Source organism: Hylobates moloch, unplaced genomic scaffold (assembly GCF_009828535.3).
Source record: "Hylobates moloch isolate HMO894 unplaced genomic scaffold, HMol_V3 SCAFFOLD_12, whole genome shotgun sequence".
Lineage (NCBI taxonomy): Eukaryota > Metazoa > Chordata > Mammalia > Primates > Hylobatidae > Hylobates > Hylobates moloch.
The window spans coordinates 41,553,617-41,569,085 of NW_026652287.1; the positions used below are offsets into that span (position 1 = coordinate 41,553,617).

Genomic DNA, 15,469 nt, shown 5'->3' on the forward strand with positions numbered 1-15,469 from the left:
ACTGCAAGCCCCACCTCCCGGGTTCACGCCATTCTGCCTCAGCCTCTCAGAGTAGCTGGGACTACAGGCGCCCGCCACCACGCCCGGCTAATTTTTTTGTATTTTTAAGAGACGGGGTTTCACCGTGGTCTCGATCTCCTGACCTCGTGATCTGCCCGCCTCGGCCTCCCAAAGTGCTGGGATTACAAGCGTGAGCCACCGTGCCCGGCCGCTCACCAGCTTCTTGCCACCCTTTTCTCCCCCCTGGCTTTTATCCCTGAGGGGTGAGACCATGGCAGGGTGACCCCAGACACACCCCCTTTTGTGTTTGGTCAGGGGGTCCGTGCCTTTGCTCCATTGTGTGCCAATCAGGAGGGAAAGAAAAGACAAGAAGCAGGGACTGCTTTAAACTGGGGCTTTATGTGGCCAGGTACAAGTGCCTGGGCAGCTCTGTGACTCTCCCGCGCTGGGATCCAGGGCTCCTGGGTGAGCGGGTGCTGGGCTGGCTGGCTGGCTGTCCTGGCCCCATGCCTACCAGTCTTACCGTCCCAGGGGGAGTGGTTGGTTTTCCAGGGGGTCTGCCGAGGAAGCGTGACTTCCATGGACCCTCTCCATAGAAGCCCAATAGTGAGCAGCACCCCCGGGGAATCGCCAGGGTCCCTCCAGCCCTCCCAGAGTGTCCACGTACCGCAGAAGTCGACATCATCGTACACCTCCGTCTCCCTGGCAGAGCACAATTGGGTCAGCAAGAGGCACCGTGGCCCGTTCCCCCCACCCTACACCCCACACCCCCCACCCCCCCCCCCCCCACGGTCAGGGCTGGCACTCACAGGGGCAGGAGCGCTGTTCTGGGCACATAGCCATCTGCAGAGAGAGAGGGCATGGTTGGTTCTGAGGCCCAGGGTGGCAGGGGTGGCCTCCCGGGGCTGCGGAGCCAGGCACACTCACATTTGCCCTTGGGGTCCCGGCACAGCATCTCCTCGTTGCTGGTGAACTCGATCACCTCCAGGATCTCCCCGCGCCGGATCCCGAGGTGCTTGCCGCCCCCACGACGTGTCTTAGCGTTGGGGTCGATCATCATCTTCGTGTGAACCACGATCTCCCCTTCAAACTGGGGCGCGAGATGTTAGGGCCTCTGCTCATGCTGCCGCCCTTGGGGCCCTGTCTTCTTTCTGAGCCTGGGATCGGTGGGACCCTGGTCTCTGCCCTGCAAGGACTCCTGCTTAGCTCAGAGGCCTCACCTTGAACTTCTTCCGGAACTCCCTCTCAGCCTTCTCTGCCTTCCTCAGCTGCTTTAGCAACTTTGGGTCCATGGGTGGCAAATGCTGTGGCTGGGGATCCTTCTCCTTCCTGATACCCCACAACAAGGAATTGTGTGCTCGTGAGCAAGGTGTGCTCCCCTGGGGGTTCCTGGAGCTCGCCCCCGCATCCACCCACGCCCTCTGCCCATGGCACCTGAGCGCTGGGTCTTGTGGTGGTCTCCTGGCGGCTTGCTGAACCGAGGGTGCTTCATCTGGGGACAGTCAGGACTCCGAGTCAAGGCAGGGCCTGCCGGCTCAGCCTTTACCCTGGTAGCTGTTTTTTGTTTGTGTTTTTGTTTTGAGACGGAGTCTTGCTCTGTCACCCACGCTGGAGTGCAATGGCACAATCTCGGCTCACTGCAACCTCCGCCTCCTGGGTTCAAGCGATTCTCCTACCTCAGCCTCCTGAGTGGCTGGGATTACAGGTGCCCATCACCACACCTGGCTGATTTTTGTATTTTTAATACAGACAGGTTTCACCATGTGGGCCAGGCTGGTTTTGAACTCCTGACCTCAGACAATCCACCCGCCTCGGCCTCCCAAAGTGCTGGGATTACAGGCGTGAGTCACTGCGCCTGGCCGGTGGCTGGATCTTGAGTGAGGCCTCCCTGTGTCAGTTCTGAGGACTCCCCAAATTCCACCAGGTCCCCTCCCAAACCTCTCCCTGCGCACCTTCTTCTCAGGGGTCATGGGTTCTTCTGGATTGCCTTCCATTCCCTTAACTCCTGCCACGTGCTCAGCATGGTGGGAACTGCTGGGTCACACCCCTCATGGCAGCCCTCTCAGCAACCTTGTTCATGCCAGTAGACGCCACTGTCATGCCCAACTTGTCCGCGAGGAAATAAAGGCTCAGAGAGGTCAAGCAAACTGCCCAAGGTCACCCAGCTTGTAAATGGTAGAGGCAGGGTTTATCTGTAGGCTTCGAGGCCATTTCACTTCTGCCTCCTAAAGCAAGTTGGGTCTAGGGTTCTTTTTTATTTTTTAAGACGGAGTTTTGCTCTTGTTTCCCAGGCTAGAGTGTGCAATGGTGCAATCTCAGCTCACTGCAACTTCCACCTCCTGGGTTCAAGCGATTCTCCTCCCTCAACCTCCCAAGTGGGTGGGATTACAGGCACATGCCACCACACCCGGCTAATTTTTTGTATTTTTAGTAGAGATGGGGTTTCACCACCATGTTGGCCAGGCTGGTCTCAAACTCCTGACCTCAGGTGATCCACCTGCCTCGGCCTCCCAAAGTGCTGGGATTATAGGCGTGAGCCACCGTGCCTAGACCGTTTTTTTTTTTTTTTTTGAGACGGAGTTTCATTCTTGTTGCCCAGGCTGGAGTGCAATGGCATGATCTCAGCTCGCTGCAACCTCTGCCTCCTGGGTTCAAGCGATTCTCCTGCCTCAGCATCCTGAGTAGCTGGGATTATAAGCACCCACTGCCACACCCAGCTGATTTTTGTATTTTTAGTAGAGATAAGGTTTCGTCATGTTGGCCAGGCTGGTCTCTAACTCCTGACCTCAGGTGATGCCCCTGCCTTGGCCTCCCAAAGTGCTGGGATTACAGGCCTGAGCCACCGCACCTGGTGGGTTCTAGGGTTCTACTGTAATGAGATTTGGGTGAAAAACTAAGGCAGAAGGGAGGATGAGGAGAAGCTGGCCCATGAGTACAAAGTTACAGTTAGGAAGAAGAAATTGGGTGTTCCATTGCACAGTAGGGCAATGATAGTTGACAGTAAAATATCGTGGCCGGGCGCAGTGGCTCGTGCCTGTAATCCCAGCACTGTGAGAGGCCAAGACGGGCGGATCACTTGAGTTCAGGAGTTCGACAGCAGCCTGGCCAACATGATGAAACCCCGTCTCTACTAAAAATACAAAAATTAGACAGGTGTGGTGGTGGGCGCCCGTAATCCTAGCTACTCAGGAGGCTGAGGCAGGAGAATCGCTGGAACCCAGGAGCTGGAGGTTGCAGTGAGCCAAGATGGCGCTGCCGCACCCCAGCCTGGGCGACAGACCAGGACCCTGTCTCAAAATAGTAAATAAAAATAATTTTTAAAAGATGCTGCTGGGGTAAGCGTCCTGGACTGGTGACTGATGATGAGACTCTGGACTGAGGGGTCTCCCATGGTGCCAGCCTCCCTGTGCCACTTCCTGGCAAATGACCAGGCTCCCAAGTCAAAGCCCTGCTGGCCAAGGAATTGGCTTCAGGCGGGAGCCCCAGGAACCGTGGTGAGTGAAAGATCCAGAACCCAGAGCCCCAGCATGTCCTTTCCAAATGGCTCAAAGCATCCCGCTGGACATTTCAGGCCTGTAGTCCCTCCAAGCAGCCCAAGGAGCAGCACCTGGATCGTGCCCGCCAGATACCAGGCATGGCCATCCACAGTCTCACCCGGAACACACAGCCCCTCCAGCTGCTCCTGCCTCTCAGAGGCTTCCCCGGCCATGAGCAGTCACTCCACCAGGAGTGAACCTGACCTCAGCACTCCAGGGTCCCTGCAAACCCGCCACATCAGAGCACCTCTTGGCACCGCCATGCAGGCAGCCCCGGTTCATCCACAGCTGACCCTGAGCAGGCCTCTGCCCGCCTTCCCCGCATGGTCAGCTCAGATCCTGGGAAAGGCTGGGCTCTCCCCACCTGCAAAGGAGCCCCCTGCCTTCCAGGAACCTCTGCAGTGGAGCTGCCACTGCTCCAAGTAAGGCAGACAGTAGGAGAGGGGAGTCCAGAGTCCTGGCCCCAAGAAACCTAAGCTGCCTTTGAGAAGCTGCACCCATGGTGAGAAGCCCACGTCACTCCTGAGAAGTGGGAGATCCAGGGAAGTGGGACCTTTTTTTTTTTTTTTTTCTTTTTTTCTTTAGACAGGGTCTCGTTCTGTTGCCCAAGCTGGAGTGCAGAGGTGCAACCTCGGCTCAGCTCATTGCAGCCTCCATCTCCTGGGTTCAAGCGATCCTCCCACCTCAGCCTCCCCAGAAGCTGGGACTACAGGCGTGCAACACCACGTCCAACTAATTTTTGTATTTTTAGTACAGACGGGGTTTCACCATGTTGGCCAGGCTGGTCTCGAACTCCCAACCTCAACTGATCCGCCAGCCTCCGCCTCCCAAAGAGCTGGGATTATAAGCGTGAGCCACAGCGCCCGGCCCCTTTTTTCTTTTTTCATATCAGAATCTCAAATGACTGGCAAGGAAGGGGGAGAAGGTTGGTTGGTGACAGGAACAATGGGCCAAGGGTGGGGATTGTATGAAGTTTGAGGAGAGGGAGATGCTCCTAGCCTCGGAAGAGGTGGGGGATTCCAGCAGGGCTTCTGGGAGTGGGTGGAGGCAGGCTGTCACTAGCCCAGGCTCTCAGCAGCCCCACTCCTGGCCATCGGCATCCCCAAGGGTGGCCCCCCGACCCAAGCCACAGAACCTCCCCTAGAGCGGAAGCAGGAGGGGCCCCACCAGGAAGCTGTGTGCTCACAGGGAGGTGTTGCAAGCCACTACGGGAGAAAGCCCAGGAGAAGCAGAGGGGGCCTCTCTGCCCCAGGCCCTCTGAGGCTGTCAGGGAGAGCAGGAGCACCTTAGAAGCTCAAACTCAGGTTCCTGCTGAAAGCCCTGCCACAGATCCAGCTCATGGACTGGCTGTGCAAGCCAGGGCAAGCCCCTTCCCAGAGCCTCAATCTTGCATACCTATTTTTGTTGTTGTTGTTTTTTTTTTTTTTTTTTTTTTTTGAGACGGAGTCTCACTCTGTCACCCAGGCTGGAGTGCAATGGCAGGATCTCAGCTTACTGCAACCTCTGCCTCCCAGGTTCAAGTGATTCTCCTGCCTCAGCCTCCCAAGTAGCTGGGATTACAGGCGCCTGCCACCACTCCCAGCTAATTTTTTGTATTTTTAGTAGAGACAGGGTTTCACTATGTTGGCCAGGCTGGTCTTGAAATCTTGACCTCAGGCAATCCACCCGCCTCGGCCTCCCAAAATGCTGGGATTACAGGCATGAGCCACTGCGCCCGGCCTTTTTTTTTTTCAATTGAGACAGACACGGAGCCTCACTCTGTCACCCAGGCTGGAGTGCAGTGGTGCGATGGCTCACTGCAACCTCCGCCTCCTGGGTTCAAGGAATTCTCCCACCTCAGCCTCCCGAATAGCTGGGTTTACAGGTGCGTGCCACCATGCCCGACTCATTTTTTTTTTTTTTGAGATTGAGTCTCACTCTGTCGCCCAAGCTGGAGTCCAGTGGCGTGATCTTGGCTCACTGCAACCCTTCCTTCCGGGGTTCATGCGATTCTCCTGCCTCAGCCTCTCTAGTAGCTGGGACTACAGGCACGCACCACCACACCCGGCGAATTTTTGTATTTTTAGTAGAGATGGGGTTTCTCTATGTTGTTCAGGCTGGTCTCGAACTCCTGACCTCAGGTGATCCACTCGCCTTGGCCTCCCAAAGTGCTGGTGGGATTACAGGCATGAGCCACCACGCCCGGCCCCACCTAATTTTTTTATTTTTAGTAGAGATGGGTTTTTGCCATGCGGGCCAGGCTGGTCTGGAACTCCTGACCTCAAGTGATCCACCCCCTGAACCTCCCAGAACTCCTGGGATTACAGGTGTGAGCTGCCACGCCCGGCCAACCTTGTGCATCTGTAAAATGGGGATGCATTGCCTTGCTGCCTTGTGGGGATTTGAGAGTGGAGGGTACAGATTTACGGACATGCAGGCAAGGTGCTTGCCTGGAAGCTGCTTGTGTTTTCACGAAGGCATTAACTTTGGAGCTGGGCAGGAGGTGCAGGCCTGCTCCCTATTCACCCAGCACAAATTTCTTTTTTTTTTTTTTTGAGACGGAGTCTCACTCTGTCACCCAGGCTGGAGTGCAGTGGCGCGATCTCGGCTCACTGCAAGCTCCGCCTCCCGGGTTCACGCCATTCTCCTGCCTCAGCCTCCGGAGTAGCTGGGACTACAGGCGCCTGCCACCGCGCCCAGCTAATTTTTTTGTATTTTTAGTAGAGATGGGGTTTCACCGTGTTAACCAGGATGGTCTCGATCTCCTGACCTCGTGATCCACCCGCCTCGGCCTCCCAAAGTGCTGGGATTACAGGCGTGAGCCACCGCGCCCGGCCGCCCAGCACAAATTTCTAAGAAACCTTTGGCAGCCTCCCTCCCCTGCCACTGCCACACCTGCCTGCAGGCCACACCTCCCCCTGAGTTTCAGGTCCAAGTTCTGCCTGGACATCCCCTCAGCTACCTTGAACACAACAGGTCTAAATAAATCAGGCCAGGCGCGGTGGCTCACGCCTGAAATCCCAGCACTTTGGTAGGCTGAGGCGGGCAGATCACGAGGTCAGGAGTTCAAGGCCAGCCTGGCCAAAGAAGTGAAACCCCGGCTCTACTAAAAATACAAAAATTAACTAGGCGTGGTGGTGGATGCCTATAATCCCAGATACTTGGGAGGCTGAGGCAGGAGAATCGCTTGAATCCAAGAGGCAGAGGTTGCAGTGAGCCGAGATGGCACCACTACACTCCAGCCTGGGCGATAACAGAGCGAAACTATGTCTCCAAAAAAATTAAAAATAAAAAAATAAGGCCGGGCACGGTGGCTCATGACTAATACCAGCACTTTTGGAGGCTAAGGTGGGTGGATCGTTTGAGGTCAGGAGCTTGAGACCAGCCTAGCCAACATGGTGAAACCCCATATCTACTAAAAATACAAAAATTAGCTGGGCTTGGTGGCGCGTGCCTGTAATCCCAGCTACTTCAGAGGGTGGGACAGGAGAATCGCTTGAACACGGAAGGCGGAGGTTGCAGTTAGCCAAGATCGAGGCACTGCACTCCAGTCTGGGTGACAGAGCGAGCCTCCATCTCAAACAAAAAAACAAACGAATACATAAATAAAATAAATAAGGGCCAGGCGTGGTGGCTCACGCCTGTAATCCCAGCACTTTGGGAGGCCGAGGCAGGTGGATCATGAGGTCAGGAGATCGAGACCACGGTGAAACCCCGTCTCTACTAAAAATACAAAAAATTAGCTGGGCGCAGTAGCGGGTGCCTGTAGTCCCAGCTACTTGGGAGGCTGAGGCAGGAGAATGGCGTGAACCCGGGAGGTGGAGCTTGCAGTGAACTGAGATTGCTCCAGTGCACTCCAGCCTGGGTGAGACAGCGAGACTCTGTCTCAAAAAATAAATAAATAAATGGATGGATGGAACCTAACATCTTGTCGTCAACCCAGGGGCGGCTCTGTCATGCCGTTGGGTACTAGGCTTGAAACTTCCCTGCTTTATACACCACCAAGTCCTGCTTTTTTTTGAGACAGGGTGTCTGCTGCCCAGGCTGGAGTACAGTGGTGCAGTCACAGCCTCACTGAAGTCTCGACCTCCTGGACTCAAGCAATCCTCTTGTCTCAGCATCCCAAATAGCTGGGACTACAGATGCTTGTCACCACGCCTGGCTGATTTTTAAATTTTTTTGTAGAGATGAGGTCTCGCTCTGTGGCCCAGGCTGGTCTGGAATCCTGGACTTACGGGATCCTCCTGCCTTGGCCTCACAAAGCCCTGGGATTGGCTAAAAAATGATCCTCCTGCCTCGGCCTCCCAAAGCTCTGGGATTACAGGCATGAGCCACCACACCCGGCCTGATGCTTGCTTTTGATTACTGGATTCACCCACTGCTCCCACACCTCCTGCTGCCAGCCTGGGCCACACCTCTGCCTACAACAGCCTTCTCACTGGCCCTTCGCCTCTGGGCTCCCCTTATTTATTTATTTTTTTTTTTTTGAGACGGAGTCTCGCTCTGTCACCCAGGCTAGAGTGCAGTGGCGCAATCTCGGCTCACTGCAAGCTCCGCCTCCCGGGTTCATGCCATTCTCCTGCCTCAGACTCCCGAGTAGCTGGAACTACAGGCGCCCGCCACCATGCCCGGCTATGGGATCCCCTTATGTAGTTCCACCCAGCAGGAGCCATCAGGTCCTAAAATGTTACTTGCTCTTACACCAGGAGCCTGGCAGAAAATGGCCTTGCCCCAAATGTTTTGCAGGGACTCGGGCAGGCCACCAACAAACCTCTGCCCTTGGGGCTGGGGCTGGAGTCATCTCCGGGTTCCACGTCGTCGTACAGCTCGTAAATCTCATCTGGGACCCTGTGGGGATACCTGAGATGAGGCCTCTTTTTTTTGGGGGGGGGGGATGGAGTTTTGCTCTGTCGCCCAGGCTGGAGTGCAGGGGCATGATCCCGGCTCACTGCAGCCTCTGGGTTCAAGCGTTTCTCCTGCCTCAGCCTCCCAAGTAGCTGGGATTACAGGTGCCCCCCACCACACTGGGCTAAGTTTTGTATTTTTAGTAGACGAGGTTTCACCACGTTGGCCAGGCTGCTGTTGAACTAATGACTTGAGGTGATCCGCCCACCTCAGCCTCCCGAAGTTCTGGGATTACAGGCGTGAGTCACTGCTCCCGGCCAAGATGAGACCTCTTTGAGGCCCACAATCCACACCCACCCCCGCTTCCTCCCCACACTCACTGCGGGATGTCTTCAGGCTGTCGGGCCTGGAAGTGGAGCCCCATGGCCGAGCGGGTCCTCCGTAGATCTGTGGGGTAGAGAGTGAGGCAGGGAGGCCGGCACCGCCTGGACCTCAGACCCCCTCCTGCCGGTGCCGCCCACCCTCACCTACCTATGGATGCTGCAGAGGGTCTCCGAAAGCTCTGCATATCCACGGGGCCCGGGGGCAGCGGGGGCTTGGCTGGAGGGGGTCCCAGGCTGCTAGCAGGGGGCAGAGGCCTCCGCCGGGGTGGATGGCTGGGTCTGAGGCCTGGCCTGACCCCTCCACTGTGAACAAGGCCTCCTGACCTCCAGCGGGGTGTCCCAGCGACTCCAAACCCAGGGCTGAGCGGGTGCCGGGAGCTGGAGCCGGCCACGGCCGCAGGCAGTGAGCTCTCGGAAGCGGAGCTGGGGAGTAGAGGCTTTCGAGGGAGATCACCGAAGAACTCAGGCTGCGGGTGTCTCTTGACAGCGTTGGGCTCAGGCTGTGAGAACTTGCGGGGTGGCCCCCCACGCTCCGGCTGCAGCAACTTCCTGGGGAGTGAGTTGAACTCGGGCTCTGAGGAGGTCCTGGGGAGGCCGCCCAGCTCGGGCTGCGGGGGCTTCTTGGAGAGTGCTTTGAATTCGGCCGGCCGCGGCCTCTTGGGAAGCACGCTGACTTCGGGCTCTGAGGAGGTCCTGGTGAGGTCCCCAAGCTCAGGCTGCGGAGGCTTCTTGGGAAAGTCAGTCAGCGGAGGCTGGGAGGCCTTTCTGGGAAAGGCGCTGGAGTCGTGCTTTGGCTCGCCGGACTGAGGCTTCCAGAGGGGAGTCTGAGCCGCCTCGCTGAACTCAGGCTGCGGCACGGACTTCTTAGGGAGGCCACCGAGCTGAGGCTGCGGAGGCTTTTTGGGGTACACGTTGAACTCAGGCTGCGCGGGCTTCTTGGGAAAGGTACTCAACTCAGGCTGCGGGGGCCTCAGGGTAGCCTCACTGGCCTCGGGTTGCCAGAGCTTCCTGGGGAATGCGCCGGATTTGGGTTCGGAGGGGTGTCTGGCGGGGTGACTGAGCTCGTCGGGCTGCAGGGGTTTCCGGGCCGGCGCACCAGGCTCTGGCAGCGAGGCCTTCAAAGAGGCCTCACCGACCTCAGGCTGTGGGGGCTTCCTTGGAAATGGAGTGGCCTCCAGCTGTGGGAACTTCTTGGAGAGGTCACTGAACTCCAGTTTGGACGGCTTCTTGGGGAGGTCAGTGAACTCAGGCGGTGGGGGCTTCTTGGGGAGGTCAGTGACCTCAGGCGGCGGGGGCTTCTTGGGGAGGTCAGTGACCTCAGGCGGCGGGGGCTTCTTGGGGAGGTCAGTGACCTCAGGCGGCGGGGGCTTCTTGGGGAGGTCAGTGAACTCAGGCCGTGGGGCCTTCTTGGGGAGGTCAGTGAACTCAGGCTGCGGAGGCTTCTTGGGGAGGTCAGTGACCTCAGGCTGCGGGGGCTTCAAGGACACTGCACCAAACTCAGGCAGCGGGGCCTTCTTGGGGTGCTCGCTTAGCTCAGGCTGGGAGAACTTCTTGAGTTTACTGAACTCAGGCTTCGGGGGTTTTTTGGGCAGGTCGCTGGGCTCCGGCTGAGAGGCCTGGAACTTTGCTTTGATGCTCCGGAAGTCCTGATGGCTCTCCTAGGAGACGCAGAGCCAATGAGGCAGGGGCTCAAACACACAGAAGGGGCATGGAAGGAAGGGCCTGGGGACCCTCAGGCACAGCCCACAACCACCACCCCTGCGCCCAGGCCCCATCGGCCCTCAGCTCTCTTTCCGAGGAGCCCCCATGGATCCTAGGATCCTGGGACCCACACCCCTCCCTACTTCTCCATTTAATGCTGATTCCACACCCAACCTCCTCTAGCAGGACTGGAACTCCCGACATCCCTCCCGCAGCCTCCAGTCCCACAGCCCTCCCACCATGGATGGTACCCCACCCTCCCAGCATCCTTGACCCCCTCGTTCTTTCACCCCTCCCACTGCATGTCTCCAGTCTTGTTCCATTGCCCAGGCTGGAGTGCAGTGGTGCAATCATAGCTCACTGCCGCCTGCAACTCCTGCGCTCCAATGATCCCCTGACCTCGGCCTCCCCAGTAGCTGGGATTACAGGCTTGAGCCGCCGCGCCCAGGCCCCCAGTCCCTTCTGTGCTAATTTCAAAACACATCCGGAATCCAACCACTTCTCACTGCCTTCATCACTGTCACCCCAGGAGGTAGTGGGAGGCAGTGTCTGCCCTCCCCCAACCAACCGCCTGGATTATTCTAACAAGCCCTTCCCTGGGCCACTGCCTACCCCCTTCCCTGGTCAGTTCCCCCCATGGCAGCCGGAGGCAGAAGCCTGTTGAACCCTGAGTCTGTTTGTGTCCCTCTGCTCAAAACTCAGCAATGCTTCCTCATGTCCCCACAGTTCAAGCTAAACGCCTCATGAAGGCCTGGGCGAACCAGCCTCCCTACCCAGCCACCTTCTCCTTCCTGCACCCTGAACACTTCCCTTCGACCTCGGGGCCTCTGCCCTGTCCCTGACCCAGGACATGTCCCTGCACCACCTGGGTCTCTCCTCTTCCTCCTCCCAGCCTCTGTTCTCATATTTTCTTATCAGAGAGGCCGTCCAGGGCCACCCTATTTGTTTATTTTTATTTTTTGAGATGGAGTCTTGCTCTGTCACCCAGACTGGAGTGCAATGGTGCGATGTCGGCTCACTGCAATTTCCATCCCCCAGGTTCAAATGATTCTCGTGACTCAGCCTCCCAAGTAGCTGGGATTATAGGCACTTGCGACCACGCCTGGCTAATTTTTGTATTTTTACTAGAGACAGGGTTCCACCATGTTGGCCAGGCTGGTCTCAAACTCCTGACCTCAGGTGATCCACCCTCCACCCACCTCAGCCTCCCAAAGTGCTGGCATTACAGGTGTGAGCCACTGTGCCCAGCCTAGACCACCCTATTTTTCTTTCTTTCTTTTGAGACGGAGTCTCACTCTGTTGCCCAGGTTGGAGTGCAATGGCGAAATCTCGGCGCACTGCAACCTCCGCCTCCTGGGTTCAAGCGATTCTCCTGCCTCAGCCTCCTGAGTAGCTGGGAACACAGGTGTCTGCCATGACGCCCGGCTAATCTTTTTGTATTTTTAATGGAGATGGGTTTTACCATGTTGGCCAGACTGGTCTCGAACTCCTGACCTCAAGTGATCCACCCACCTTGGCCTCCCAAAGTGCATGAGCCATCACGCCTGGCCTAGATCACCCTATTTTAAATGGATCACCCCATCCCACTACTGCCCTGCATTCAGCATGCATGATTTTCCCCATCGTACCCACCCCTACGTATCATACTATTTTACATTGTTTTTAATGTGTCTTGATTTTTTTTTTTTTTTTTTGTCTCTCTACACCGCAACTTCCCCCAGTTCCTCAGCCTCTGCAAGGCAGAGACTTGGCTCATTCATTGCTGTCTTCCCAGGGCCTGGAACATAGTAGGTGCTCAGTAAATATTTGCTGAAATAAACAATATTCAGGCAGCACAGAGACAGCCATGTACTCAGCCTGACCATCAGGAAAACACAGAGATGCCTGGAGATGGCTATGAGGTCCCTCTCACACCGTCTCTGACATGTGGGCTGATGGTCAGGAATGCTCACAGTTGACAGTGCCTGAGAGGACTGGTGCGGACACCGTGGGCACAGGCGCCGTCTCCTGCATACCCAGCTGTCCCAGCTGCCCTCCTAGCTGGCCCTGCAACCACTCCTCACAGAGGTAGGCAGATTCACAAGTAGGCCAGGCCTCCTTAGTCCTACAAACGCCCCTTTCACCTGTGGTCAAGGAGATTGGGGGAGGGAAAGGGCCTCCTGGGTGTGCCTCACTTTCCCCATCCAGAGGACCAGGGACCAGGAGTGCTCCTTGGAAAGGCAGCGATTCCCACCTGGGGCCTGAAGTGCCCCTGTCGAAGCCCCGAGTGGTTTGAAGGAAGTGCTCCCGGGCGACCACAGGGCTAGATAAGTCAGGGTTAGCAGGTCACAACTTGGGTGACGATGGGGGAGGGCCATGACCCACTTTGTCACCCTGCAGGAAAGCACTGCTCTCACCTCAGCTGCCTGTTCCCACATGGCTGCTCATGTTGACCTGGGGAGATGGGAGTTGTCTCCCCGGGGAGTCCCATCTGTCCCCCTCGCAGTCCCAACCTGAGCCTGAGCCTCCAGGAGCCCGTGCTGTCCTGGGGTGTGCCTGGCCGTCTCCTACCTCAGGTCCTTTTTGCCGACCTTTCCCGTTTCCCAGATGTCTTTCGCAGCCACCCCCCACCCCTCCACAGGTGGATCCTATCCTTCCGGGAACACCTGTGTCCCTTGCTTCCCGGCCAGCGAGGCACAGGCCTCTCCCCGCACTTACCATGGCTGCAGGCAGGTGATGGGCCACGGGATGAGTGGGACCCGAGCTGGGGCCGCTGCCTTCAGGAAGTGACTGTGGCTTCTGCTCCACGGTCAGCACACAGGGTGGGGGCTGCTAGAGGTGGGGCGGGGGAGGGCAGAGGAGGAAGGGAAGGAGGTGGGGAGGCTCCAGTCTGTCTCCAGATCCTGCCAGCCACTTCTTTTTTTTTTTGAGACTGAGTCTCGCCCTGTTGCCCAGGCTGGAGTGCCATGGTGCCATGTTGGCTCACTGCAACCTCTGCCTCCCGGGTTCAGGCAATTCTCTTGCATCAACCTCCTGAGTAGCTGGGATTACAGGCATGCACCACCACTCCTGGCTACTTTTTGTATCTTTAGTAGAGAAGGGGTTTCACCATGTTGGGTAGGCTGGTCTCAAACTCCTGACCTCAAGGGATCAGTCCGCCTCGGCCTACCAAAGTGCTGGGATTACAGGTGTGAGCCACTGCCCCTGGCCCCTGCCGGGCACTTCTATTTCCCTTGAATTCCTGTCCTGCCTGCTACTGTCCCAAGCTTGGGGCATTGGTTGCCCACATGTTCCTAACATGGTCACTAGTTTCTTTTCTTTTTTTTTAATTTGAGACGGGGTCTCACTTTGTTGCCCAGGCTGGAGTGCAGTGGCGCAATCTCGGCTCACTGCAACCTCTGCCTCCCAGGTTCAAGCAATTGTCCTGCCTCAGTCTCCTGAGTAGCTGGAATTACAGGCATGCGCCACCACGCCCGGCTAATTTTTTGTATTTTTAGTAGAGACGGGGTTTCACCATGTTGGTCAGGCTGGTCTCAAACTCCCAACCTCAGATGATCTGCCCGCCTCGGCCTCCCAAAGTGCTGGGACTACAGGCGTGAGCAACCGCGCCTGGCCAACTAGTTTCTTACTCTCTGTAGTCCCCATCATTCCTACTACTTTGGCGTCCCCATCTCTGGACTCCAGGGAGGACTCCATGCCAGGCCCTGGTGACCTCCTGGGCTAGAGAGCCACAGGATGGGGAGATCTCAGCAGGTCAGGGGTACGGACAGCTCTGGGGTTTAGGAGGCTCCTGGGGAGGCCCAGAGGCCCAGGACGTGGGGGCCCATGTGACCGGGTGAGGCCTCTGCTGTCTGCCCTGGTTGGCTCATCCGCCTTCCTCATTTCAACACTTTCATGAAATCCGATTCCCGGCTCTGAGCAGGACTCACCTGTTCTGGGGCAGATATCACATAGGCCATGGAGGCCCCAGGCTGCCGCCCTGGGCAGAAAGCTCAGCTGGTACAGCAGATTTGGGGGTCGGTGGGTGAGTGGTGTCAAAGGCCTTGCACCTGGGCCACGCACCGTGGCTCACGCCTGTAATCCTAACACTTTGGGAGGCTGAGGCAGGAGGATCACTTGAGCCCAAGAGTTCAAGACCAGCTTGGGCAACGTAGCAAGACTCCATCTCTACAAAAAATATAAAATTAGCCGGGTGTGATGGTGCACGCCTGTGGTCCCAGCTGCTTGGGAGGCTGGGGTGGGAGAATCACTTGAACCCGGAAGGCGGAGGTTGCAGAGTCAAGATCACGCCACTGTACTCCATGCTGAGTACAGAGAGAGACAGAGAGAGACTCCATCTCAAAAAAAAAAAAAAGGCTTTGCAGTTCTGGAGGAGTGAGGGGGTCTGAGGACCCAAGGACACACCAGATTCCCAGAGGTTAGAGGTAGTAGAGAGAAGAGGAACCAGGAGACAGAGACAGGAGCCAAGAGGGGGTGAAGGCAGTCACTTGTGGTGCCGAGGACTGGCCAGATAAGGACAAGCCCTGACCACAGGGCTCAGCCCACAGGAGATCGGTAATCTCTGTCACGGTAGACAAAGGGAGAAAACACCTGCTAAGAGAGTAGAGAGCCCTGGTTTTCAGTTTGAGCACATGTTGGAATTGCCTCAACAGTTAAAAAAAAAAAAAAAAAAAAGAACTGGCGGTCGGGCGATGTGGCTCACGCCTGTAATCCCAGCACTTTGGGAGGCTGAGTCGGGCAGATCACCTGAGGTTGGGAGTTCAAGACCAGCCTGGGCAACATGGAGAAACCCCATCTCTACTAAAAATACAAAAATTAGCTCGGCGTGGTGGCGCATGCCTGTAATCTTGGCTACTCGGGAGGCTGAGGCAGGAGAATCGCTTGAACCCAGGAGGCGGAGGTTGCAGTGAGCCGAGATGGCGCCACTGCACTCCAGTCTGGGTGACAGAGCGAAAGTCCATCTAAAAAAAAGAAAACCAAAAAACAGAACCTCCAAGAAACTCTGACTTATCAGTCTGGGGTGTGGCCTGAGCAAGTATTTTTAAA

The 15,469-nt window shown here is 56.8% G+C and overlaps 1 protein-coding gene across 4 annotated transcripts; it reads right to left on the reverse strand.

Annotated features, from left to right (window-relative positions):
* Window positions 1-353: 353 nt before the first annotated feature.
* PRAM1 (PML-RARA regulated adaptor molecule 1) lies at window positions 354-14,464 on the reverse strand. 4 transcript variants are annotated; one of them, XM_032169528.2, is made up of 11 exons: window positions 14,353-14,464; window positions 13,142-13,255; window positions 8,892-10,401; window positions 8,741-8,807; window positions 8,287-8,363; window positions 1,435-1,492; window positions 1,221-1,329; window positions 928-1,090; window positions 810-843; window positions 668-702; window positions 354-557 (listed from the first exon to the last, which is right to left on the reverse strand). In XM_032169528.2, the coding sequence occupies exons 1-11, from the start codon at window positions 14,380-14,382 to the stop codon at window positions 520-522; spliced, it is 2,235 nt and encodes a 744-aa protein (XP_032025419.1). In that variant the 5' UTR covers window positions 14,383-14,464; the 3' UTR covers window positions 354-519. The 4 variants fall into 4 exon arrangements, with proteins under 4 accessions (XP_032025419.1, XP_032025416.1, XP_032025415.1 ...); XM_032169525.2 differs by having other exon boundaries at window positions 1,221-1,492; window positions 13,142-13,252; XM_032169524.2 differs by having other exon boundaries at window positions 1,221-1,492.
* Between the last annotated feature and the right edge of the window lie 1,005 nt (window positions 14,465-15,469).

What these genes read in the sequence shown, in the direction of transcription:
- PRAM1 (XM_032169524.2), bottom strand. Translation starts at nt 14,382, where the DNA reads ATGGCCTATGTGATATCTGCCCCAGAACAG. An exon ending in CCCCAGCCCCAAGGGCAGAG is followed by an intron (nt 1,493 to 8,286) that starts GTTTGTTGGTGG and finishes GACTGTCCCCAG; the next exon opens with ATGAAGCACCCTCGGTTCAG. An exon ending in CGATGATGTCGACTTCTGCG is followed by an intron (nt 558 to 667) that starts GTACGTGGACAC and finishes CTTCCTCGGCAG; the next exon opens with ACCCCCTGGAAAACCAACCA.